General features: G+C 37.7%; 1 protein-coding gene across 2 annotated transcripts in view; it reads left to right on the forward strand.

Annotated features, from left to right (window-relative positions):
• The window catches only part of LOC103501252 (NAD-dependent protein deacetylase SRT1), a 51,553-nt gene extending 24,498 nt beyond the window's left edge, over positions 1 to 27,055 (forward strand). For both annotated transcript variants that reach the window (XM_008464781.3, XM_008464782.3), the window contains exons 6-14: positions 10,496 to 10,604; positions 11,769 to 11,848; positions 12,338 to 12,416; positions 12,913 to 12,966; positions 17,084 to 17,180; positions 17,778 to 17,860; positions 24,139 to 24,206; positions 24,668 to 24,770; positions 26,447 to 27,055. In XM_008464781.3, coding sequence (XP_008463003.1) covers positions 10,496 to 10,604; positions 11,769 to 11,848; positions 12,338 to 12,416; positions 12,913 to 12,966; positions 17,084 to 17,180; positions 17,778 to 17,860; positions 24,139 to 24,206; positions 24,668 to 24,770; positions 26,447 to 26,749 — 976 coding nt within the window. In that variant the 3' untranslated portion in view covers positions 26,750 to 27,055. The remainder of the gene's footprint in view (positions 1 to 10,495; positions 10,605 to 11,768; positions 11,849 to 12,337; positions 12,417 to 12,912; positions 12,967 to 17,083; positions 17,181 to 17,777; positions 17,861 to 24,138; positions 24,207 to 24,667; positions 24,771 to 26,446) is intronic.
• Positions 27,056 to 27,283: the final 228 nt, after the last annotated feature.

Consider the following 27,283-nt stretch of genomic DNA (forward strand, 5'->3'; position numbering starts at 1 on the left):
CTTTTTGGAGCCAAATTTCCTCACATATTCCTTACTCATAGCTTGATATTCGGCCTCTGTGTTGCTCCTAGTCACAACACTTTGCTTCTTACTCCTCCAATTTACAAGATTACTCCACACAAAAGTATAGTATCATGAGGTAGACTTTCTATCAACAAAGATTTTGCCCAGTCAGAATCAGTATAAGCTTCAACACATCTTCTGTCAGTCTTTCTAAATCTCAGACCTTTACCAAAAGTTGCTTTTAAATACCTCAGAATCCTGTTAACCGCTTCCATGTGATCCTCATAAGGTGCATGCATGAACTGATTGACGGTGCTCACAATATAGGAGATGTCGGGCCTAGTGTTATTTTTCTTTATCAACACGAACCCTGTCACTTGAATTTTCGAGTTTGGCATTGAACTCAATGGGTGTGTTAGCAGGATGACATCCTAGCATACCTGTTTCATCTAATAAATCAAGAGTGTACTTTCTTTGGGACACTGAGATGCCTTCTTTGGATCTAGCAATCTCCATCTTGAAAAGGTACTTAAGATTTCCCAAGTCCTTGATTTCAAACTCAAACCCCATCTTCTTCTTTAGTTTAACGATTTCATAAGTATCATCCCCAAATAGCACAATGTCATTGACATAGACAATCAATATTGCTATTTTTCCTACCTTGGAGACTTTGGTGAACAAGGTGTGATCAGAGTGCCCCTGATCGTACCTCTGAGACTTGGTAGAAGTGGAAAATCTGTCAACTCACGCTCTTGGTGATTGTTTCAATCAGTATAAGGACTTCCAAAGCTTGCAAACCTCATTATTAAATTGAGCTTCAAATCCTGGAGGTGGACTCATATACACTTCCTCATTAGGATCCCCATTCAAGAATGCATTCTTAATATCAAGTTGATATAGGGAAAATCTTTATTTACTACAACAGATGACAAAACTCTAATAGTGTTCAAATTTGCAACAGGAGAAAAAGTCTCAGAAGAGTCAATCCTATAGGTCTGAGTGAACCGTTTTGCAACTAGCCTGACCTTATGTCTGTCTATTGTACCATCTGCTTCTGTACTTGAGCGTAAACACCCATTTGCTTCCAACAGTCTTGTGTCCCTTTGAGAGTGTGCAGAGTTCCCAGGTTTTGTTCTTTTCCGGGGCTTTCATTTCTTCCATGATAGCAACTTTCCACTTCGGACACTCTAAGGCAAGGTGGATACTCTTGGGTATTGTGTTAGAGTCAAGGCTGGCAGTAAAAGCTTTGAATTGTGTTGAGAGATTCTCGTATGACACTTAATTAGATATGGCGTGCTTTGTACAGGACCTAGTATCTTTCTTCAGTGCAATAGGAAGATCAAGAGATGGATCATACTTACTAGTAATTCCAGAATGGTTGCTTAGTTTTGTTTTCAGTATGTTTAGCAACAACCTCGTTCTCATCAATCCTATCTTCTCTGTCTATAATGACCCCATCAATATTGCTCTACTCACCCATATCTTCTAGAACAGCTGTCTCGGGTCCGTCATTCTCACCTGCATTACTGTTGGCATGTGATCAGTTGAATTTGTCTCAAACTTGTCATTCTCACTCATTCTGTTATTACTATGTGAGTTAATGGAATTAGTCATGTCTTAATCTCTTATTGGTTCAAAATCCTGGACCGATGCTGTCTGAACAATAGGAGTCTCAACTGTCTTTCTGAGATTCCTCCTTTAGTAGGTTTTCTAAGGATCTTGATTTGTGGGTAGTACTGTATTGTGAGGGCCAGAGTCAGGTAAGGTAACCAGAGTAGGACAAGTAGACTCTAAGGGAACTATATAGTTAGACTCTTCACTTACACTCTCCCCCGAAGTATGCTATTGGGAAAGAAAGGACGATCTTCAATAAAAGTGACATCCATAGTAACAAAGTACTTTCGTGAAGATAGGTAGAAGCATTTATAGCCTCGTTGGTGCAGAGGATACCCAACAAACACACAAGCCTGAGCCCTAGGATCGAATTTAGTTTGGTTAGGACCATGACTATGGACATAGGCTGTGCATCCGAACACCCGAAGGGATATGATTCTTTGAGGCAATCTAACTGTGTCTGGAAATGAAGGACACGAGAGGGCATGCGGTTGATGAGATGAGCGGAAGTGAAAAGGGCATCACCCCAGAGATAAGAAGGAAGAGAAGTGGACAACATAAGGAAACGAGCAACTTCCAAAAGGTGACGATTTTTTTCGTTTGGCAACCTCATTTTGTTGGGGGCTGTAAGCACAGGAACTTTGATGAAAGATTCATTTAGAGGATAAGAACTCGTTAAGAGAGTGGTTTTGAAATTCACGACCATTATCACTCTGTAGGATTGTGTGAGATTTCTCACCTTTATCTATACTATTTCTACTATTTTAATGGCAGAAACAGAGGCAGCACTCTGTATTTATATATTTATAATGCAAAAAACAGTAGCTACAAGATATAGAATAGAAAAACAAGGAAAAAACAACAAAGAACAAACCAACCTCTTTCTCTAAACTAGGGCAGACTCCCTCAACCGCCAAAGTCACTCCTCACCAATACATTCTCCATATTTTTCCTACCTACCTTGCTACCCTCCCCTTACTATTTATAAGACAAGTGTCCGAATAGGACAAATGCTAATATCTTGTAGGGCCCACTTGCTGCTCCACTATCCCACTATCCCATTTCAATTCTTTCTTTCCTCCATGCTGTTTTGTGTAATTCCTTTCTTGCCCTTCCTCTTATACACATTAATAATAGGAGGTCTTACAATACCTCGGGGTTCCAAAATCACCTTGTCCTCAAGGTGGAATGAAAGAAACTGTTGGTTCATTGAGTAAACGGATTCCCAGGTGGCTTCACTGTCGGGTAATCCTTTCCACTTCACCAGCCATTCATTTGCTCCCAACTCTGGACTCCAACGGATGCCCATTACTGTTTCTGGCCAAAGTTGTAACTCAAATTTGGCTGTGAGCTTCGGCTGTTGGGTTTGAACTGTGTGCTGTTTGTCCAGTTTAAGTTTGAGTTGCGAGATATGGAAAACATTGTGAATTGAGGCTTCTGGGGGCAGATCAAGTCGATAGACCACCTCCCCTATGGTCTCAGTGATGCGGTACGGGCCATAATACTTAGGAGCTAATTTTTCGGCCCTTTTCTTTGCTAATGAGCGTTGACGGTAAGACCTCAACTTGAGATAGACTTCATCTCCCACTTTAAACTTAAGTTCTCTCCTCTTTGAGTCCGCAAACTTCTTCATTCTGTTTTGAGCTATAGTAAGGTTTTCCTTGAGCGCGCTAATGGCCAAGTCCCTCTCTTTCAGCAATGTTTCAACCTCATCATTAGGTGTCTTCTTATCTCCATAGGATATTAAGGGTGGTGGAGGTCTACCATACACAGCTTGGAAGGGGGTTGTGTGTGTTGAAGCATGGAAGGTGGTATTGTACCATAACTCCGCCCATGGTATGAACTGATGCCATTTGTTTGGCTGCTCGTTACAGAAACATCTTAAGTATGTTTCTAAACACTGGTTAACCCTTTCTGTCTGCCCGTCCGTTTGTGGATGAAATGCGGTGCTTCGTTTAAGAATAGTATCCATAGCATACAATAGCTCCTTCCAAAAGTTGCTAAGAAAGATTTTATCCCTATCCGATATGATTGACTTAGGAATGCCATGTATTCGGACTATCTTATCGATGAATTCTGTTGCTACTTGCTTTGCTGAGAAAGGGTGTTTCATGGTGACAAAGTAAGCGTATTTGCTCAGCCGGTCAACCACAACCATGATCACATTCATACCCCCTGCTTTAGGCAGCCCTTCTATGAAGTCCATAGTCCAATCTTCCAATATGCGGTCGGGTATGGGTTGTGGTTGAAGAACTTCGCCCGGTTTGGTTGCTTCATATTTATTCCGTTGGCAGATTTCGCACTGTTCTACATAATTCTTAATATCTGTCTTCATACCCTTCCAAAACAGCTCACCACTCATCCGCTTGTAGGTCCTCAAAAAACCTGAATGTCCTCCAAAGATAGAGTCGTGAAAGGTGTGTAAGAGGCTGGGTATAAGTGAAGATGATTTGGAAAATACCACCCTTCCTTTATACATTAACTTGCCATTCAACAAGGAATATTTCCCCTCCAGTGAAGGGTCGGTTTGAAGCTGTTGTGCTATGAGTTGAAGTTCTTCATCTTTCTCAACTTTTTTTGTAACTGTTTCCATATCTACAATTCCTGCTGTGGACATTGCGTTCAATTCCGACTGGTGATTGACTCTTGAAAGTGCATCAACTGCTTTATTTTGGAGTCCTGGTTGATATAGAATCTCAAAGTCATATCTCAACAGCTTGGTCAACCATTTTTGGAACTGTGGTTGAACCTCCCTCTGCTCCAATAGGAACTTTAGAGCTTTTTGGTCCGATATAATGGTAAACCTTCTTCCTATGAGATAATGCCGCCACTTCTGTACTGATAGTACTACAGCCATCAATTCTCTTTCGTAGAAGGATTTGGATTGGGCCCTTGGAGACAACTTCCGGCTGAAGAATGCGATGGGATGGCCGTTCTGAGACAGTACTGCTCCTAATCCACTGCCTAAGGCATCAGTCTCTATCATAAAAGGCAAAGACCAATCGGGTAGTGCGAGCACGGGTATTGTAGTCATAGCTGATTTCAGACTTTCAAATGCAAGGGTGGCGTTCTCATCTCATTTGAAAGCATTCTTCTGTAGTAGTTTGGTCAAGGGTGCTGCAATCTCTCCATAACTCTTGACAAAGCGTCTATAGTAACCCGTCAGCCCTAAAAATCCTCTTAAGCCTGTTATATCTTTAGGTTGTGGCCATTGTAGCATGCTTCTAACTTTATCCTGGTCTGCTTCTACCCCGTTTTTTGAAATAATATGGCCCAAGTATTGTATTTGGGAATGAGCGAAAACGCATTTCTTGCGATTAGCATATAATTGGTTATCTCTTAATATTGCAAACACCATCCCTAAGTGTCTCTCATGCTCCGTTATGTTCGAGCTATAGACAAGTATATCATCAAAGAAAACCAATACACAACGTCAGAGGAAAGGCTTAAATACTTGATTCATGAGGGATTGGAAGATAGCGGGTGCGTTTGTCAATCCAAATGGCATTACCATGAATTCATAATGGCCTTCATGTGTCCTAAACGCAGTCTTCTCAATATCTTCTTCTTTCATTCGGGTCTGATGATAGCCTGATTTTAAGTCCAACTTAGAGAACACCGTTGCCCCATGTAATTCATCCAGGAGTTCTTCAATGACCGGAATGGGAAATTTATCGGCTATTGTAATTTTGTTCAACTTCCCGTAGTCCACGCAAAACCTCCATCCCCCATCTTTTTTCTTGACTAGCAACACGGGACTTGAGAAAGGGCTGTGACTTGGTCTAATGATTCCTGTCTGCAGCATTTCGGTGACTAGTTTCTCTATCTCTTCCTCCTGATTATGGCCGTATTTACATGGTCGTACATTGATTGGCTTCTGTTCTGGCATGGTGAATATGCGATGATCGACAGCTCTCTTAGGTGGCAACGTTTTAGGGATGTCAAACACATCCGAATACTGATTAAGTAAGAACTGAATCATCGGTAATTCCTCCTCATCCCCTTGCTGACCTGGTGTCTTGCTTTCTTTGTAATCATTTTTGGTCTCATAATCTTGCCAGTCAATCAAAAAACCCTGATCTTCTTCTTCCCATGTCTTTTCTAAAGTCTTTAGTGAACATTCCGCTCGTATCAAGGCAGGGTCTCCCTTTAGAACTACCTTATTTCCTTCCTTCCAGAAAACCATTGTCAATGATGGCCAATGTATCTTCATGGTACCCGTCGTATCAAGCCATTGCATTCCTAATACCACATCCACTTTCCCTAGTTCCACTACCAACAGGTCAGTCACAACCTTTAGCCCTTCAAGCTGGATTTCCACTTGACTGCAAATGCCCTTCCCTTTACAATTGGTGCCATCCCCAATGGTGACTCCAAACTGAGTCTTTCTGTCTATAGGGATTTTCCTCTCCATGACCAGCTCACAGTGAATGAAATTGTGGGTTGCCCCACTGTCAATTAAGACGATGGTCTCCTTCCCCTTGACTACTCTTAGTTTCATAGTTCCCTTGGTCGTCAGACTGGTAATAGCCCGGTACTCTATCACAGCTTCCTCTAACACCTCCAGCTGATTGATCTCCAATGGCTCTGTTTTTGCGTATCTGAACCTTCCCCTTCCTCGGTGCTTTCTTCTTCATTCAAGATAAAGAGCATGAGCTCTATTTTCTCTTTTATTTTGCAGCGATGTCCATGAGAATATTTCTCATTACATCTAAAACAAAGACCCTTGTCTAAGCGTGCTCTAAACTCGGCGTCAGAGAGTCTGTTAACCGAAGGTTCTCCTTTGTGATAACTTCCTTTTAGGGGTATCGTTATTTGTTTCATTTGGAACTCGTTTTTCCTCATACTTCCTTTGTCGTTGTTCCATGGAACCTTAGTATTAGTGGCTTCATTTCTTTCGGCTCCATAATCCCCATCTCTGCTTGTGCCAATTTGAGGTCTAAATTACGGTCGTTAACCAACTGGGCTGCCATCATACATTCTTCTAGCGTTTGAGGGTGGCGACTCATCACTTCAGCTTGCAGCGCCGGTTCTAAGCCTGTCAAGAAGGCATCACGTAGTACGCTTTCTGCCATGTGAGGGAGAGGTGCCGAGTAATTCACAAATTTCTTGACATAATCGTTGTAGGAACCTTCTTGCTGAATGCGTATAAGTTTGGCCCCCAAGCTTTTCTGTCCTATGTCTCTAAAAAACTCAAACATTCGGGTCTTCAAATCCTCCCACGATTCTACCTTTTTCCTGTTGTGACTCCATCTGTACCAGTCCACTTCATCTTGTCCAAAGCTCACCACAGCCACCTTAACTTTTTCAGCTTCCGGCAGGCTATTGATCTCAAAGAAATGCTCTGCACGGTATACCCAAGATTCTGGATTTTCTCCCAAAAACATGGTTTCCAACTTTTTATACTTGCTTCGATCGACCAGGTTGGTGTTAACTTCAGTGGTTATGTCTGTCTCTTCCATTTTGCCCTTCATTTTCATGATGGATCCGTCGGACGTGCCGGATTCTTCCTTCTTCTTATATGATTGGTTTTCTCTCAACTCATCCGCCAGCCGGTCCATGCATTTTTTCATTTCGAGCATCATTTCCTTGAGGCTCAACACTTCCTTTTCCGTTCCTTCCAACCTTTCTTCCATTTGCCGCTGCGCCATTAGTCTTGTGATTGCTCCCAATTTGACGAGGCTCTGATACCAATTGTGAGATTTCTCACCTTTATCTATACTATTTCTACTATTTTAATGGCAGAAACAGAGGCAGCACTCTGTATTTATATATTTATAATGCCAAAAACAGTAGCTACAAGATATAAAATAGAAATAACAAGGAAAAAACAACAAAGAACAAACCAACCTCTTTCTCTAGACTAGGGCAGACTCCCTCAACCGCCAAAGTCACTCCTCACCAATACATTCTCCATATTTTTCCTACCTACCTTGCTACCCTCCCTTACTATTTATAAGACAAGTGTCCGAATAGGACAAATGCTAATATCTTGTAGGGCCCACTTGCTGCTCCACTATCCCACTATCCCATTTCAATTCTTTCTTTCCTCCATGCTGTTTTGTGTAATTCCTTTCTTGCCCTTCCTCTTATACACATTAATAATAGGAGGTCTTACAGATTGCAATCTTTGTATTGAATTGCGTTTTTATGGTGTGATAAAAGTCCCATAATGTGGGGGTAACTTTGGATTTGTTGGAGATCATGAAACCCAAGTAAGACGAGTATGGTCATCAATAAAGGTCACAAACCATCGTTTCCCAAAGGAGGTAGTGACCTTGGATTGTCCCTAAACATCACTATGGACAAGAGTAAAAGGTCGGGTTGGCTTATAAGGTTGCTAGGGAAACGAGACTTGGTGTTATTTAGCTTGTATGCGAACATCACAAGAAAGAAACATCAACTTTAGAAAAGAGATGAGGAAATAGGTATTTCAAATATTTAAAGTTGGGATGACCTAAACAGAAATGCCTCAACATAAGATCCTTTTCAGAAGTGATGAAGTAGGAAGATTAAAGACTTGTCTTAGAAATGCTACGAGAGGAGGCGTTATCATCAAGCAAGTAAAGACCCCTATTGTGTCGGGTAGTGCCAATCATCCTCCCCCACCTCAAGTCCTAAAAAGAAACAGAATCAAGTAAGAATGTTGCTTTGCAGTTTAATTCACGAGTAATCTTGCTAATCGCTAGAAGATTATATGAAATTCGTGGCACATGTAACACATTGTGTAATGAGAACCCGTTAAAAAGAGAAATATGCCCTTCCCCGACAATGGGAACCAAGGAGCCATCAACAATTCTTATCTTCTCATTTCTAGCACACGAGATGTAGGACACGAAGTGTTCAGAGGAACTGGTTAAATGGTCTGTGACACCAGAGTCCAGAATCCAAGGATTCTTACAATCAATACTAAGGAGACTAAGGGACCGAGGTATATCTGACCGGACAATAGCTCCAAGTGTGGTTAGACTAGCATTCTCACTCACATAGGAAGATGATAAAGTAAGGAATAAGGTTATCGGATTCTCAGAATACATCAGTAGAGGAGTGTTGGATGTCGTCCCTAAGGTAGCCTCAATTGCTGCAATTTGTTGTCGAAGCCCTTCCAATTGCCGTTGAGTTATTTCCGAAGAAGCTTGCACATTAGGGTTGGAATGTGTGGAAAGATTCACCAACCTCAAAGGTTGAGTGAATTTGAGGATTCTTAACATTGGGATGATAACTTAGGTCAGTGGGTGGCAGGGTATATAGATTTGACGGCAGAAGCTGTGGTGGCCGGTCGGAATTAGGTGGCAATACATAATTTGGGGCGTTGGGAGCAATATAGGCTGCGGATGAAGAAGAGGGTTGCACAGATGGGATGGTCAGCTCTGTCTAAGGAGGAAGGACCGACGCGTGTAGCTTCGGCAACGACACGTGGTGGCACGTGAGGGGTCTTTGGCGGGGGAATCTATTGGATTACATTTTTCGGTGTTGTTTGAAGGCGAAGGAACTACTCGTCCATGGTAGCACTGATCCGAGCATTGACGACGGCGGCACCAAAATTGGCGGCTGTCTCCTCTGTTTGATTTCCATCACTAGTTGTGTCTTCTAGGGTTTGTTCAATGTCTCGCTCTGATACCATATTGAAAGTAGAGACAAAGAACACACACCAATTTACGTGGAAACCTAAGTACCTGGAGAGAAACCATGATATTTTGATCTTATTATTTTCTGATAAAAATACATTAGGAACAAGAGGGGAATAAATAGAAAAATACAAAGAGATAAAAAAGGAAAGAATATTTAAGACAAATCTCTCAATGGGCTAGACCAACTAGTTCTAACAAGAAGTACCTGTTAAAGTAGGATAGTAACAATGTTACCCATTTTAAACACAGAAATAGCCTAAGAAGATACATCAAGGATTTTAAATCTAACTTAGTACGATGAGGACGAACATCCCGAGCAAAATAAACACAACCAAATACCTTTGAAGCAATAAGAAACAAAGATTTGGTAGGAAAAAGAACACGGTAGGGAATCTCACCATTAAGAACAGAGAAAGACATTCTATCAATTAGAAAGAAAGCAGTGGAAACAACATCAAACGCTAGATACTAGGTGAATTCTTCAAACCCGAATAGGTTGCGATGGAACCAACTGAACAATCTGGCGAAAAAAGAGTACCCGAGACGAACCCAAAGATGGAAGACAAAATGGAGCTCCCATGCTCGGCACGTGGCGACGTTGCAGAAAAGGATCGGCAGCATGTGAACCTCACACGCGTTGTTTTCTGATGAACGACAAAGGTAGGCAGAAGCAGACGACGGTTATGCTCCTCCTGAGGTAGACGGTGTCAACAAAAGACCTCTCGAACTCAATGACCTAAACTTAAACCCTAACCTTATGCGAGTGTCTAACGAAGATTTGAAACCCTAAATTCTCTCATACCATGTACTCGATATTTTGGAGTAAAATATTCTCATTATAATTAAGAGTAAAGTGGCACATATATAGGGAATGTAGAAATCCTAGGCGAGGTATGTACAATTACAATAAAGGACATATATATAAATATAAACATGTATTATAACACCTACATCACCTATATTAATATTTGGAGGAGAAAAATAGTAGACTCTTTTGTTGGGTCATTTTGTAAGGTCTCCCTTTTCTAACCTTTTTAAAACTCTAAGGTGGAACTTTGTCCTGGTAACCTAGAAATGAATATTTTTATCTCTGGTCACTAATGTTTTTGCTGCCTTTGGACTATGTTTTATTTATTTATTTATTTCCCCTTCCTTCCTTTTCTTGGACAATGTTGCTTTCATGTTTCTGAGTGATTAGTTATTTTATCCCAACCCATTGGAGATCTGACTCTAAAATATTCTTGAAGGTATTTGAGGGATTTTGAAGTAGAAACTATCGGATTGAAGGATACTTCACGGAGATGTTCTGATGCCAATTGTGGAGCTAAACTAAGGGATACAGTTCTTGACTGGGAGGTACTTTTGTTATTGGCCGTGTTGTATTTTTTTGATATGAAAAATGAATTCAGCTGGTTACTATTTTTTGTGTAATCACCGTTCTTTCATATTTTATGTATTTTCAGTTTATTAGAATTCTTATCTCTTTGGTGCTTATGTTAACAATATTCTGTCTTTTTTTTTTTTTTTTTTTCCTGAAAGTACTTTATTCCTGCCTCTAGTTTAGAACTCTGAAGTATAAAGTAACATAATAGAGCACTTAAAAGACTACTCCTATTCTTTTTTTTTTTTTTTTTATCACTAGTAAGTGTTAAGAGGCAAAGTTCAACGACTGTTTATTTTTTGTGTTCTGTTCTGTTTTTAGCTTCCGCAGCAAGGACTCTAGTGCAAATGGAAGGCTAGTTGAAACTGTGGCCTTCCATGAAGTCCAGTTTGGAAATTGAGGAAGTGGTTGGTTATTTCTCAAAATTTTTATACTTTTGATGGTGGTTACTTAAGACTCACTTTTTAAGGCCTCCGTTGGAACATTTTCCAGCTTCTTTGTGTGTTTTGGTTGGGAAACTTTTTGTAGAAATATGCAAATTAGGAAAATATCTTGGTAACTAAGATCTCTCAGACTCTTATAGTATGAGTATGATTAAAAAATTCGCGAAAGGAACATGTAACCTTCTGGTACCAAATGTAATTTAGGTATTCCACGAGTTTTCTTTCAGTCATACACGTCTTATCCAAAGAATTCCAGAGTTTCTGAGAAATGACTTGAAAGTTGAAACCTTTCAGCTTGGTCACTTCCTTCTGCAAGATTAGCAAAGAATTTAGTCGTCTGGAGAAAGTACTGCTCTTATGCCTGATGATTATCAACTATCGGGGCTGTCATATTTTAGATGCCTCTTTTACTGCTTTTGAAGCTGCTGGGGAGTGTATATGCTTCAACAAAGTGATTCTAAAAGTGGGCTTTGAAATGGTTGATGATAAACGTAGATAGGACTTACGTTGATCCAACCTTCAGATCTGTAAGGCTTCATAGAAGGTGGTGCAAACAGATTTGTGGTGTTTGTTTGACTAATTTCTCCATCTCTATCGATGGAAACCAAAAGGAAAAACCATTGAATCAAATTTCAAATGTGTTTCTAGCAAACCATGACAAACTGTTTATGACATCTGACCTCTGTATAAATGCAGGATGCATTGCCTCCAAAGGAGATGAATCCGGCTGAGAGACACTGCAGGATGGCTGATATTGTATTGTGTCTAGGGACGAGGTAATTAAATTTGTTAATTAGGTGGTTACTAATTCTAAACATAAATTCTGGTTCTAACTACTTTGTTTGCCAAAATAAGCATGTGGCTATACTCTATGTCCTTTTTATGTGATGAAACGAAACTTTTGTCTTGTTTTCTGTTTTCCACAATAGTTCGTATATTTTAATCTCTGACTATGTTGCTAAAGTCCATGATTGGAGATTATTCTCATGGATGCAGTCTTACTGACTAGCAATTGGTCAGTAGCTTCTGCCTGAAGGATTTTGAAGAATTTGAGGTGATTTATAATATTATATTGTTAACATGATTTCAAGAGCAAATGAACTTTTAGCTTATGGTTTAAATCTTTGCTATGGTAAAGTTATTAGTACCATTGTGCTTGTATAGTTCTATCATTCGGTTGTCTGTAAAGCATTTTGTGTGCCTACTATGTAAGTTTATATTTTGTGGATCTTTTTAATGGTGATAGGTATAATTACTATGTGCAGCTTGCAGATCACTCCAGCATGCAACCTTCCTCTGAAATCACTTCGTGGTGGGGGGAAGATTATAATTGTTAATCTTCAGGTACTTGTTCTCTTATTTGAAGTGAATATAGGTCTTGCTCTTTATTTTTCTTTTTTGATGAATTTTATTATCATCATCAACATCTTGGTGGATAGAAAGCCGAAAAAATGATAAGATGTAGAGAGGTGAGACATGCCTCCTTTTGTTGTTAGATGGGAGAACACATACTATACCAAAAAGAAAAAAAAAGTATCATTTATTTGTTGGTCAACAGTCCTCTTTGTCCTATATAAATTATATTTCATGTGTATCTTTAGAAGAATTCTTTGGAGGTTTTGCCTTTGAGATAAACCGGCGGCAAACAGTAACAAAATGCTACCAATATCTTTGGGCCTAAACACAAGTGTTATGGTCATAAAGATGTGTACATATTTTATTTTCTTTTATTATGATCTTTAATAAGATGAGATGCATAAGAATCCATAAATTTTAAACTGAAGGTTTCATGCCAACCTATTATTTAATCTAAGAATTTATTGTTTGCCTTCTCCGACAGAAAACACCGAAGGATAAAAAAGCAAGTTTGGTTATCCATGGTCGCGTAGATAAGGTATTGTTTCTTTTTTCTTTCTTTCCCAAGCGCAGTAAAGAACTACATTTTACCATTCTTTTCTGTTGATTATTTCCTTTATTGTTAATATTTTCATTGTATTTAGGAATATTTGTGTATTTACTTTTTCTCTTGTTTGTATTTTCCTAATTTATATTGGGTATTTCTTTTATTTAAGAAAACCTTTTCTTTTTAAGAGAAAAACACCTTTTTGCACATGATATTAGAGAAGAAATTGCATTGAAGTCCTTAAAAACTTCGTTTTCTCAAAAACCTAAAAAACCAAAAGAATAAAAAAACTAAAAGAACTAAAAAACTAGAAAACTAAGAAACTAAAAAACCCTAGTTTGTGCTGCCGTCGACCTCCATCGTCGTTGTCGGTCCTTCAGAGGTTGCTGGCCACCACTTATTCATTGGAATCGTCTTCGGAATTGCTTGTATCCTCCGCCGCTCAGGTTTACTCTTTCTTGCTCCTTTTTTTGTGGGTGTTTGAGGGTTTTGCTACTTTTCGCTGGCCGGCCAAGTCTGAGCCACTTCCGTTGTGTCCAGCTGCATTCCGCTGCCACTGGATTTCTCTTCATTATTATACTAAAGAATGGGAAGTAAAAATAGTGTAATATTATTCCTCTACATCATTGAACCAAATACAAGGTCTTATATAGAGAAAGAACAACACATAAGGAAAAAATATAGACAAATAAAAAATTATAATACAAGAGAAAAGAAAATTCAACACTCCCCCTATGCTGGTTTGTAGATATCATCCATAGCCTGCTTGCTAATACATTTATCAAATTGTCTTTTCGAAAGACATATTTGCTATTTGTTTTGTTGTAGGAATTAAAGATATGCATATTACACCTACATCAACCTTCTCATTTATGAAATGCTTGTCAACTTCAACCTCCTCCTTTATGAAATACTTGTCAACTTCAATTTTCTTGGTCCTATCATGTAGAACTGGATTATGAGTTATAGCAATGACAGCCTTGTTATCACAATAAACTCGTACAGGTGTCTTTGGAGATGCTTTTAGTTCTTGAAGGATCCTATTAATCCATATACCTTTATAAATTCCATGGGCTTAGGCTTTAAATTTTGCTTCAGCACTACTCCTAGCCACTACATTTTGTTTTTACTACACCATGTAACTAAATTTCCTCCAACAAATGAATAATAACTAGAAGTAGACCTTCTATCAATAGTACTTCCGGTCCAATTAGCATCAGTGTACATTTCAACATGAAAGTGATCATGTTTCTGAATCAATATACCTTTACTTGGATTTCCTTTCAGGTATCTCAAGATTTTATACACTGCTTTAAAGTGAGTAGGTGTAGGTGAGTGCATAAATTCAATCACCATACTTACAAAAAATGCTATATTAGGGCGTGTGTGAGATAAATAGATCAATCTACCTACAAGCCTTTGGTATCTGCCTTTGTCCTCGACTTCCTCTAGATTTGCATCTTGTAATATTTTTATTATGAGTCAAAATTTTAGGACCCCAAACGTCACTGAGAATGAGATAAAACGGTTTGGAGGCTTTGTATAGTTTTGGAAAATAGGTGGATGATGACTTTTTGCAAAAATGCAACTTTCACATTGAAGAAAAGAACAATCCATATTTTTTAACAAATTTGGAAACGAATAAAGATAACGAAAGTTTGGATGTCCTAATCTACGATGTCAAAGCTTGATTTGTTCATGACCAGAAGGAGAACTCATACTACTAAGACTATGAGTTATTTTATTATTAAAAAAACCTTGATAAAAGTAGTAGAGACTATCAAGCAACCTAGCATGCCCAATTTGATGTCCCGATTCCTGATGCTGAAAGATACAATGAGAATTAAAAAAGATAACAGGACACTTAGAAACTCGACAAAGTTTACTAACGACATAAGGTTACATGCTAGTTTAGGAACATGGAGAGCTGTTTAGAAAGGAAGTTTATTAGTCAATTTGATGGTTCCTTTGCCTGCAATGGGAGATAAACTGCCATCGACAACTTTAATTATTTTTTTCTTTTATAAGAAATAGAATATGAATCAAATAATAGATGAGATGAACTAGTCATGTGATCAGAGGCTCCAGAATCATAATCCATGGAGATGAATTCTTACAGGAAAAGGCGTGAGGGTAGTTACATATTTGTGCCAAGGAATCTCAAAAATTACCAGATGAGACATTGGTTCGTAGCAGTTGCGGAGTTGGATTAATTTGCTCCTTACTAAGGTGAACTTTAAGTCACAATAGCTCCCAAAAAACCACGTCAATAAGCAACAAAACAGCACAGTAGACTGAGAACCAAACCAGGAAAAAGATTTTGAACCGGCAACAATAGAACATAACCAGAAAAAACCGAATCGGGGGGAGCAGTCGATGGCTTTGATTGCTGATGGCAACACAACTCTAATCGGAAGTAGGATGCACTGATAATTTCGGCGGCTAGGGTTCTGGTTGCTGCGGAAAAGCTGGCGTGGCTAGGGTTAGTGTTCACAAATATTTCTATCAAAGAAGCCAAAGAACAATTTTGTAACCAGAAAATTGAGAGAAATCTGGCGATAGCAGAAGACGGAACATGGTGAGAATGGCTCAAACTTGACCACGGGCAGAAAGAAGCAAAACACTACATGTACCTGCGAAAAAGAAGAGCAAAAAATATGTTAAATTGACGAACTCTGAAGGGTTGGCAATGGAGGAGACCGACGGTGATTCTGACAGAGACGTAGCAGCCTACAAACTCTGAAGGGTCGGCGGCGGCGACGACAGAACTAGAGTTTTTTTTTTTTGTTTTTAAGAAAATTTGGGTTTTTAGGGTTTCAATATTATTTCTGCGATGATAGCAACTTAAAATTGGGAAGTAAAAATAATGTAATTTATTCCTCTACGTTATTGAACCAAATACAAGGTGTTCTTATATAGAGAAAGACCAACAAAAAATAAAGAAAAAATATAGACAAATAAAAAATAATAATACAAGAGAAAAGGAAATTCACTACCATACGACTTAATGGGAATATTTTTCTTGATTGGTCTCAAAGTCTTTGGATGTTTATCCGTGGACAAGGGAAGATTGGTTACATTATTGGAGAAAAAACCGTCCCTAACTCAGCTGATCCTTTATTTTTCGGGTGGAATGTTGAAAACTCTATGGTTATGACTTTGGCTTCTAAATTGCATGGTTATTTTGTTCCTATGTCGGAGGAAATCTAGTTACTTGACGAAGTAAAAAACAGAGCATGGTTGCAAGTAGTGCAGAAGTAGAATTTAGGGCATTAACCCATGTATTTGTGAGGGCATATGGATAAGAAAACTATTGGAAGAATTGAGATTCTCTTAGACAATGTCTATGTGCATTGATTGTGATAACAACGACATAGCAATTTCCATTGCCCACAATCCAATCCTTCGTGATAGGACAAAACATATTGAAGTTGATGAACTCTTTATAAAGGAGAAGATTGTTCAAGGAATCATATGCATCCTTATCTTTCGACCATAGAACAAATTGCAGATGTGTGAAACTAAAGGTCTTCCAACGTGGCAATTGAATAACTTAATTGACAAGCTGGCTATGGATGATATTTGGAGGGGGAGCCTTGATTATTTCCTTTGTTAGTTATTTCCTTTATATTTAATATTTTCATTGTATTTAAAGATATATTTGTGTATTTATTTTGCCCTTATTTTGTATTTTCCTACTTTGTATTGGGTATTTCTTCTATTTATGGAAACCCCTTTATTTCTAAGTGAAATACGAGAAAATACATTTTACACAGTTAATTATTTCCTTTATTGTTAATATTTTCATTGTATTTAAGATATATTTTTACATTTATTTTTTCCTTGTTTGTATTTTCCTAATTTGTATTGAGTATTTCTTCTATTTAAGAAAACCCTTTTCTTTCTAAGAGAAATAATAGAAAAACACCTTTTTACACATTTTCATTCATTTGCAATACCAGGAAACATGAAATTGTATTCATGCTATACTTCACATTTGAAGTCTCCATCTATATGTCAATTGCAATGTGTCAAATAACCTACTGTTCATACTTTAAACTCTAAATCATAAATTAATATTTTTCTTGTGCAATCTGATCTGTCCTAGGTCATTGCAGGCGTAATGGAGATCCTAAACATGCAAATTCCCCCTTTTGTTAGAATTGATCTTTTCCAGATTATACTTTCTCAAGGCTTGAGTCTTGGTAACTTCTCTTAAATTTATTTGCATTGCATTACATATCAGCTGAAAATGCATCCATAGGCCTGACAAGGGAAGACCGTTAGTGTACTGGACCTCTGCTTTTAACTTGATGACAATTTATAATTCTAGACGGTACTTCTTCCTTATCCATGAGCAAAAATCCTGGTGCAAAGTAAGAAATCGTGTTTTAGAATGTTAATTTTTTAATTAGACTGCGAAAAGTAAGAAGAAGAAAGGAAGAAAAAGGGGGCTATGTTCCCTCAGGACTGAGATTTGCTAGTGTCACACAATACATAATGACCAAAAATTGTTAGCATTCATCGGTTTAATATTGTTTTTCAAATGAAGTTCAACAATTGATTTTTTTTTTCTTATACTGATTTCTTCCTGTGACTTGAAAGGTATTTTTTTTGGTACAGTAAGAATTATGTTACTTGAATCATTTGATTGTCTAGTCTGCAAGGACAAAAAGCTTTCCTTCTGATTCTTTCACTGCAATGATGCAATTGATGTTTATTATATTCTTTTGACATGTAGATGAACCAATGAAACCCATGGGTCAGAATGCCTTAACAATATCCTTTTTGTCCTTCTGCAGATAAGAAATTTGTTAACTGGACCCTCCGAATATTAAGCGTACATGGACAGAAAGCTCCACTGCCATTCATCAAATCTGTTGAGGTGATTTATCTGGAATCATTGGGCTTATTTCCCCTTATATTGACACTTGCACTCCAATTCATGATAGTTGAGGACTTGTCTTCTTGTCAGAGCCATAGTTGTCTTCCACTTTTCTTTTTTATTATTTTTATTTTTTTATGGCTTACCTAGATTTTCAGTGACAACAATAAAAGGAAACCTTCGTGATGATGTTAAAGGTTTGGAACCTTGGTTAGCCAAGGTTTTGGGTTCAAGCCTCTAGGTGCGTGCTTACTGCTTAATAAGAGACAATCCTTTCATGTCCTGAAGCTAATGTTCGAAGTGCTCAAAATGTGATTGTAAAATAGTGGAGTGTGACCTAATGCCTTGATTAGATATAAAAAAAGTAGATATTCTTGATACTTTCGAGTGTGACTGAAAGTTTATTTGCCTAGTCCCATCCATTTTCTTTTTCTATTTTGAAATGTAAAAACAAAATTTTAATTTACAAATTTTGTTAGGCAAGATAGTTCTTTAAGAAAAAATATGAAGAAATAAGTGAAAATATTTGGCAAAAGATATCTTTATACACTGTAAAATTAAAAAATAATGAAAAACAGTAAAGAAAGATTAATTATTTCACTTGAATCTCTAAATATTTGGCCAAAGACATCTTTTTCACTGTCGTTCTCTGAAATATTGAGAGACTTCTCAACCAGAGCCATCAAGCGCCTTGGTAAGCATAAAGCTCCAGGCCCTGATGGCTTTGCAGCTGAATTTCTATTGAAGTCAATCTTCCTTACTTTATTTGAGGAGTTTTACAAAAATGGAAGGCTAAACGCTTGTGTGCTGGAGAATTTCTTATGTCTAATACAGAGAAAGGAGAATGCTGTCTTAATTAAAGATTTTAGACCAATCAGCCAAACCACCTTGACTTACAAGGTAATTGCAAAGGTGCTGCCCGAGAGACCAAAGAAAGTCATGCCGTCCAACGTCCATCATTGCTCTGATTCAAATCTCATCTTTTTATTAACAAGAAACAAGCTCTTCATTAAGATAATAATATGATGAGACTAATGCTCAAAGTACATTGGAAACGACAAGCATAAAGCTACGGAATAGGAGGATGCACCAGAGCATCTCAACTAGGTTGACACCTCCTTAGCACCATCATCACCTCCAAAAAGAAACTAACGAATTACATAATAGAGACTTAAACAATTACAATCTTAGCCAAGAATATTCAAGGTCATTTATTAAAGAAAGACAAATAATGGATACAATTTTAATTGCTAATGAAGTGGTAGAGAAATATGAGTTCAAAAAGAAGAAAGATTGGATCCTCATGTTAGAACACGAGAAATTTCTCCGGAACAAAAATTTTGAGCAAAAATGGATTCATTGGATAATGGGCTGTGTTAAAAACCCTAGATATTTCGTCTCCATTAATGATAGACTGGGGAAGAATTCTAGCATCAAGAGGAATTAGGCAAGGTAAGAGGGGTGGGAATTATGACCTTGAAAAGATTGGATTACCTAATACCAAGAATAAGGGGGTAAATCGGTGTTTTAAGATGGTATTAGAGTAATTTAGTCAAGTTCTCTGTTCATTCTCCTCTCTCCCCCGTCCTCTTTCCCTTCCGACTCTCTTAGATTTCAGTTTTCCAGCGTGTAAGTTAGAAACGGAGGTGGAAAGATGCAGAATCCTAGACTTTCCCTACAGTGTTTGGTTCGAGAGTGAGTTATTCCAAGTTGAAGAAGTGGAAGCAAAAAAAACACTAGCTTTATCTATCTCCCAACTCCGCTGGTTCCAAGAGGCTACCGAAGATCTATGTCAACAATCAGAAAAGGAGTACTTTTATAAGAAAGAAAGAGTCGAAAATGACATACCTGAAGCCTCAAAGTTCAGAGTGGAGAAAGGGTGGGTTTTAAGATACAACTTATGGCCTAGAATAGGAGGGAAATCATTCCTACATATTCTATTGGGCAAGAAAAAAAAGGGATGGCGAACGTTTGTGAAAATGTTGGAAAGCTTCAAATCTAAGCATGATTATTCAACATGGTTTTCAGCACAGAGCAAGCCGAAAAACAGTCACTCTGAAGTTTCTGGCCGTCCATAAGATGAGAAGAAGACTAGTTATGCGGACAGATTCAAGTAGAATAAGGTCTCCCTGTTATGGACATGGAAAAACGGAGCAATCACCAACGGGTTATCAAGAATCCAAAGGTCTTCCAAACATATTTCAGCAATCTTTGGGTTGTCACACGTGTTTTTGAGTTCAATAGCTGGGTCGAGATTCAAGAAAGTCTATAAATTGCCTTCCAATCAGACGTCACCATTAATAAGTTGTTTGCAGAGAAAGTTCTAATTGATATTCATCAACTATTTTTGAATGAAGTGATAGAGCAACCTAGGAAATGGCAGAATATTGGTGCCTTCCACTTAAAATTTGAACAGTGGGACAAGTTAATTCATAGTAGACCTTTGTATGCAAGAGAATATGGTGGATTGATCTTGATTAAGACTACTGGAATATTCCAACTTTTGAAACTTTTGGGGTCTACTTTTGAGGCTTATTAGACATCCCTAGAAATTTGAATTTTGTTAATGTATCAAAAGCTAAAATTCAAGTTAAAGAGAAGAGGAAATATTTTTTTGAACTTTGGCGATATTTCTGTAGTCAATCCACCCAGTAAAGTCAAAGGAGATTTATTTTCTTATGATTTTTCAAATCTGGTGGATGTTGTTGAATTAAATCAAGTTCTGAATGATGAAGGGGTTGATGTGGTTTTCACTAAATGATCAATTTGAGTTTCTCCAACCAGAGAGGATGTGTGCACAGTACACCAGAAATCCATTTATCCAGTAAAAAATATTCAACTAGTTGAAACTTCACAAGCCTGAATTTGCTCAACCGGAGTCGAAGAAGGTAAACTCAAAGGTTACTGTGAATTATCTGCTGGAATTCAGAAAGGTCACTTAAAGAAGAGAGAGAAAGCTATCTTGGACTCTGGTTTTCTTAATTGGGGAAAGCCAATCAATGTCTTACAATCCTAAAGAAGGGTTGGATTCTTTGGTGCAGCTGCCTGACACTACTAAGGAAATCAATCAGCCATTGGGGAAGTCAAGCATTAATTCCTCCCCTCCAAAAGGCATAATCAATGCTTATGCAGTTGTAAAGCCCACTAAGACACAGTTTAATCTACAACCCTTTCATTTTTGGAGGGAACACTAAAGGGAAAGATGAAGGGGTGCATTTAAAGAGGAAAGAGAATTCTCTGGCTGCTCCCTCTTTATTGCCCTTTAAGAACCCAAGAGTCTTTCAGCCTAACTCCTCTGATTTCTCCAAATTCTATCGTTAGAAGTTCCCTCTCTCCTGTTTCTTCAGCATCGGTTGCCCCTTCTGCAAAGGCTGAGTTAGTGCCCATTGCAACTCCTAAAAAATCCTCAAGCCTCTCCTCTTCTTCTGTGTATTTACCTTCTTCATCTCAAGTGTCTTCGGCTAGTTCCGGTCAAAGAGGTACTTCCAAAAACCATATAAGATCAAAGAAACCCTCGCTTCCTTTTAAGAAATTTCCCAAGCATTTTGTTAGAAGGATGCCAAAGGATCTCTTAAAAAAGACTCTTGTGAAGACAGATTTTGTCATCCCAAATTCCTCAAAATTTTGATTTTTTAAAGGTAAAAGACACTCGAGGCCAAGCTTCTTCATCTTCGGTTAGGGCAGATATCTTGGATTCAAAAAAGAGTTCCTTAAGGATTGGTTTGATTTTAGATCAAAACCCTGATTCCTTGGTGGTTAATTGTACACGAATGGAAGCTCCTTCTCTTTCAATCGGATCAGCCTCTCAGAGATACAACTTTCCACATTTTAAATATTCTATTTTTTCCCTACCTTCCTCAAAAGTATAATTTTTTAGAGGCCCCTCTTGCCAATCTCCGGGCCCTCCGTCTTGAAGGAAATGTGATTCACATTTTGACTTTTCTTTTGGTGTGAGCAGTGTCGAAGATGATCATTTGGGGAAACTAAATGAGTTAAAGGACCTTTCTTTGAAGGACTCCTTAGAAATTGATTTCAACGACTTGTTTCAGAATGAACAAGATTTGAATGATGGAAATCAGACCTCTGAAAACCTCTCAACCTAAGCATTGTGAAATTCCAGTCCATTTAAAGTCATTATAGTAAAATGCAAGTTAGTTTTTGTTTGAAATCTGATTTCAGTCACCTTTTGGTCTAATAATCGGGTACTTTGAGAGGTTTGAAGGTTGCAGATAAAGTGATTGGGATCAAGTCTCTTGAATACTTAATTCAGAACTAGTTTTGACGTATTCAAGAAAGAGCAAAATTTTTTGATTGTTGCTATTAGCTTAAAGGTTTAGTTTTTTTGGATGTTTTGTCTTCGTTATCATGATTATCAGTGGAGGCCAAAGATCTATGAAAAAATTATTTGGGTTGGATAGTTTTGAAGCAACAGATTGCCTCTTCTTGGTTTTATCTTCTCTTTTCAAATTGAACTATGTGAAATTCAAAATTTCAGTCTGAAGTGGGCGCTTTCATCGAAGTGTTCATATTTTCTTGTATTAAGCTCTATACTAATGTCTTAACTCTTTGTTTGCTTTGGTTCTTTCATTTGTTTCTTCTTTGTGATTGTTTGTTGGTCTTTTTCCCCTTTGTATTCCCTGGGGTCATCTTTGTTTAGTTTGTTTGGACAATTTTCTTCTTAATATAATACTCTTGTACTCTGAGCATTAATATCATTTATTATTAGTAAAGAATCTTGTCTCTGTTTAAAAAAAGAGGAATCAGGCAAGGTGACTCTCTCTCACCATTCCTATTCCTCCTGGTCAGTGAAGTCTTGAGTGCTTTAGTGGTTAAGCTGCATCAGATTGGTCTTTTTTGAAGGTTTTGTGGTTGGAAAAGAAAATGTCCATGTTTCCATACTCCACTTCACAGATGATACCTTTTTTTTTTTTTTGTAAGTACGACAGCAACATGCTCTTTAAATTAAAGCAGACCATTGAGTCATTTGAATGGTGTTTCAGACAGAAAGTAAATAGGGACAAATTGGCTGTGTAGTGTCAATGTCGACCATTGAGTCATTTGAATGGTGTTTATTTGGTGTATTAGCCTTGCTGGCAAGCAGTACCTTTGAGCGAGAATAGAAACAAAACTTTGGTGGTGGACGGTGAGCAAAGAGCGGCGATATTTGGCAGTGGACGGTGAGCGGGGAGTGATGCTATCGGCTGGCGAGGAGACTTGGGTGTGGGTCTTTGCCGTTGGAGTTGTCCAGAACACAAAATGGAGATGAAAGAAGTGAGTGGGAGATGAAGTCCTGGAGGCGTGGAGTGCACGACAAGGATATTAGATTTTTAATGTGTATACAATAATATTTTTATATTTTATTCTTGATAAAGTAAGTGGGCTTGGGCTTCACCTAAAGTTTGGACCCATAGATGTGTCCGGAAATTGAAAAAAAAAAAGAAAGACACAGAGTTTGGTGTCTCGAACACGTGTCCCCAGTGTGTCCGAACAAATCCGTGTCCCCCAAGTGTCCGACACCGATACCACCTCTAATATGAAGTGTCTATGCTTCTTAGCACTCAATTTATAATTAAAGATACCCGTTTCCTTTCAAAGAAAAAAAGTATACTGCTTCTTTAGGACTTTAGTGCGAGCACGACGGTCATCTTTTCGGGGATTCATTTTCCTCTTTTGATAGGTTTATGGATTTGGTTTCATCTACCGCTTCATGTTGGTGCAAAGATAAGCGTTTAATCTATTCCACTTGCCTAATGGGTTATGGGGTTTCTCCTATTTTATTAATCAATGACATGTTTCTTATTCCAAACAAAAAAAAAAAAAAAAACAAAAAAGAAATGAAAGGTTAATTATAAAAATCTTATGTGATGCTGCGTGGCAAGGGCTTAGATGTTTGGAAATACAAACAAGATCTCCAAGGTCTTGGGTTCAAGCACTAAGGTTGAAAACTAAATGACTTGGTGGGATGAATCATGAGCATACTTGTCCTTCTAATTATACATTAAACCAGGTTAGTTTATACTATAAAATATTTTAATATCGTGAGTATTTGGTTAGCTTACAATTTACATAAATGAATCTCACAAAACAACCACCTGATCCTATTGTTCAGACTGTAGGATCTTAGTATCCTAACTAGGTGGTTGATTTTTCGTTTGTTATATAGTTTTTAGAAAATACACCTAAACAACCCCTATAAACTTTCCTATGCACTCATCTCTTTATTGATCATTTTGGGATAATGGTAACCCACTTAACAGCACTTGTCCTTGATCTACCAGATTTCGTTCTTGGATAATCAAGATTACAAATCAACTACTTTGCAGAGCCAACCGTTTCTCCTTAAAAGGTATGTTTATATTCTTCCTTGTTTCTTTTGAAGGCATCTCATTTTTGTCTTGTGAAATTATTTTGAACATTATTCGTTCTGGGTATGTTAAATCATAAATGCTTTTGCAATCTCATGGACAAGGGCATGATGCATTTGGCATGTTAAATGGTTCATCAATGAGTTCCATTTTGTTTAACGAGATATGCTTATGTTCGTAATCAATCTTCGCAAGGTAGTTTGATTGCAAAATGAGAAAGTTGGTTTTATGATTACCTCTCTGAAAGATCATCTCTTGCAGCTTTGCAACTGGACAGATTATTTGCACTTTCCGTCCTAATAAATTTGGCTACCTTCATTCTTTTCTATATAACATTTGTTTTTTGGTTGAATTTTAAACTCAGTTTTCGATTATGTTAACTATCAAATACTCTGCCATGCCAATGCTTAACTAGTTCATTTAACATCTTGACATTTATCAGAAGAACGGTAAAGGAAAAGTCATTTGAAATGGTTTTGAGGCTCAATTTCAGCGAAGGTTGTGGTAGCTCTCATGCTGAAATTAATGTCCCCGTTGATTTTAAGGTGAGAAATTGAAATGCTTACATCTACATATGTAGACTTGCATGCTTTACTGATTAAGAAGGATTTTATTATCCTGGTGCAAGTTCCTTCAACTTTAATTCAATATCGACCCCAACTTTCATCACACACTACATCAAGTAATATGATATATGATTCTGGAGGCCTAAAATGTTGAACTAAAAGGCTTCATAATTTTCTGGCTAACATTGGAGTTCAATCACTATATGGCTATTTAGTTGGTATATGAGTCATTAATTGAGATAGTTTAGTTTTTTTTTTCTTTTGGAGGAAATTACTAACGGCCAAATAAGGGGAGAGATTCGTAGGAGGCATATGATCTTGCAGTCTTTGGAGGGATTCATCCAAATATTTTACTCTCGTGCCCCTAATGCTTGTCTAGATGGATGAGTTATCACGTGCCCATAACACTTTGTCTAGATGGATGAGTTACCTTGGCTTTTATTACGCTGTTTTTGCACTACACAATGGTTGGGATAGACAAGTAGCAGCTTTGCCGTTCAATGTTGTCCAATTGGACTTGGAGAATCTTAAGACATATTTTCAAAGCCTCTAAGCTGTCATATTTTATGCAAATGCATCTATGTACAGATATATATCTGTTAGTGTTTGAACACTGACGAATCTCACAGAACAACCATCTAACCTTACGACATTTACTTATCAAGAAAACACTTAAGAACTTCAATATTAAGTAGGTAATTTTTGCGGTCTGGACTCATCCTCTCTAGCTTCTTTACTGGACTGAATGACCGCTCAAACCATTTTTTAGCCTCTGAAGTTTTAGCCGTCACTACAGGTACTTTTACATGGAAAAATGTCCTAAAAATATTCTTACTTCCGATTCTACTACTTTTGGTTACTAGGAAGAAAACATTGGAAGATATGGAATTTGTTTATCCTTTCAATCGTCAACTCTGATACAAAAGGTTAACTTCTGAGGCAGCTTGTTTCCAGTAACCGAATAGGCTGTGAAATTTACCACCAAGGCCAATTGCCAGATATCTAAATCTTTTTTTGTTTTGTTTTTTTAACCTTTGTGATTCTATTGAGTATATTTTCTTGCAATTCCACCTCCACTCGGCGTAGCATGATGAATTCCCCTGTGATGCTAGTGAGTCTTGTTATACTCTTATACCGTTTCTTCTTTGTCAAGATTTCTCTTTCATGCTTGTATGATTGAAATGCTTTGTTTCACACCGAAGCTTGTGCATAAACTGCTCAAGTCTAAAATTCCAAAATAGCTTTCAAAGGGAATTGACCATCCACTTGTTAACTCTTGAAATTCAACAAAGTTTCTGGAATGGCTTTGTTAGAATAGAAGTTTTAGACTGTATCATTGATTTGTGGCATTAACTAGGATAGAAAACCCACGATGCAACATTCTTTAGTATTCCTCTAATTGCTCTGAACAAATACGTTTGCGATCTTTTCTCTCATTCACCACCGCCCCAGTTTTTGCTTTCATATCAGTCAGTTCCTTTTTTCTCTTCAACAAGTGTTTCTTTTGCACCATTTTGTGCAAAATAAAGATCTTTTTCATTGCATGTGTCACTTACACAAGTAGAAATTTGATTAGATTTTGATAAAAGCTATGCTGTATCACGTGCTGAGTATTTGTATAAGAATTAATCACTTTCACTCTTATTGCTGTGCAGGTCTCTGCAGACTGTATGAATCTCGATAAGGAAGTTGTATTTCAGAGACTAATAGAGGAGACAGTTCAAAATTCCTTTTGTGGAAAAAGCGCAGTTATTGAGCGAAAAGCCATCTCAATCCCAAAAAGTGAGGTCACTGTATATGCCATCGTAACTAACATTATTAGATACGCCAAAAGCTTGAAATCATTAGCAATAGATTCACTTAGTAACGGGGATGTCAAACGACAACGAGAAAGCATAAATGGTTCTGCCACATCTAGGAAGCGTTCAAAACGAAAGAAGCGAAAATATAGACATTAGTCTGCAAACTGTATATATCTTGTCATTTTTCAAATCACTGAAAAAATTAACACACGAGGACTGGGTGGATTTTGTTAGATATGACACTCAGGTCCCAGGAAGTGACATAGTTAGAACAGTTAATGGAACGTATCAACTAACCATTCTAAGTTAAACTTACTTTGGAATCCATCTATATCTGGTATATAGGTTAAGTATGAAGTGTATTGGTGACTGCTGGTAAATTATGTTCATAGCTTTTGGAATTATTGGTACCCTGAGCTAGTACATCTGGGGGCTCTCCATTGGATATTCAGTTTTCAGTTACTAATTGGTGCAGTTATTGTCATATGCTTTATCATTTTGTGATAAGAGGAACTTGATATGAATCCTAGAAACATAGGTAGGCTCTCAGACGATATTGTTCGTGTTTAGTTTCATTTGAAATGGTTTCTGTAGCTTTGTTGTATGGATTTTGTGCCTAGGGCTTGGCTTCCTTTATAGTTCTCTTCTTCTAATCTAAAACCCAGTAAGCTTACTCTGGTTTAAGTAGTT

Source organism: Cucumis melo, chromosome 1 (assembly GCF_025177605.1).
Source record: "Cucumis melo cultivar AY chromosome 1, USDA_Cmelo_AY_1.0, whole genome shotgun sequence".
NCBI lineage: Eukaryota > Viridiplantae > Streptophyta > Magnoliopsida > Cucurbitales > Cucurbitaceae > Cucumis > Cucumis melo.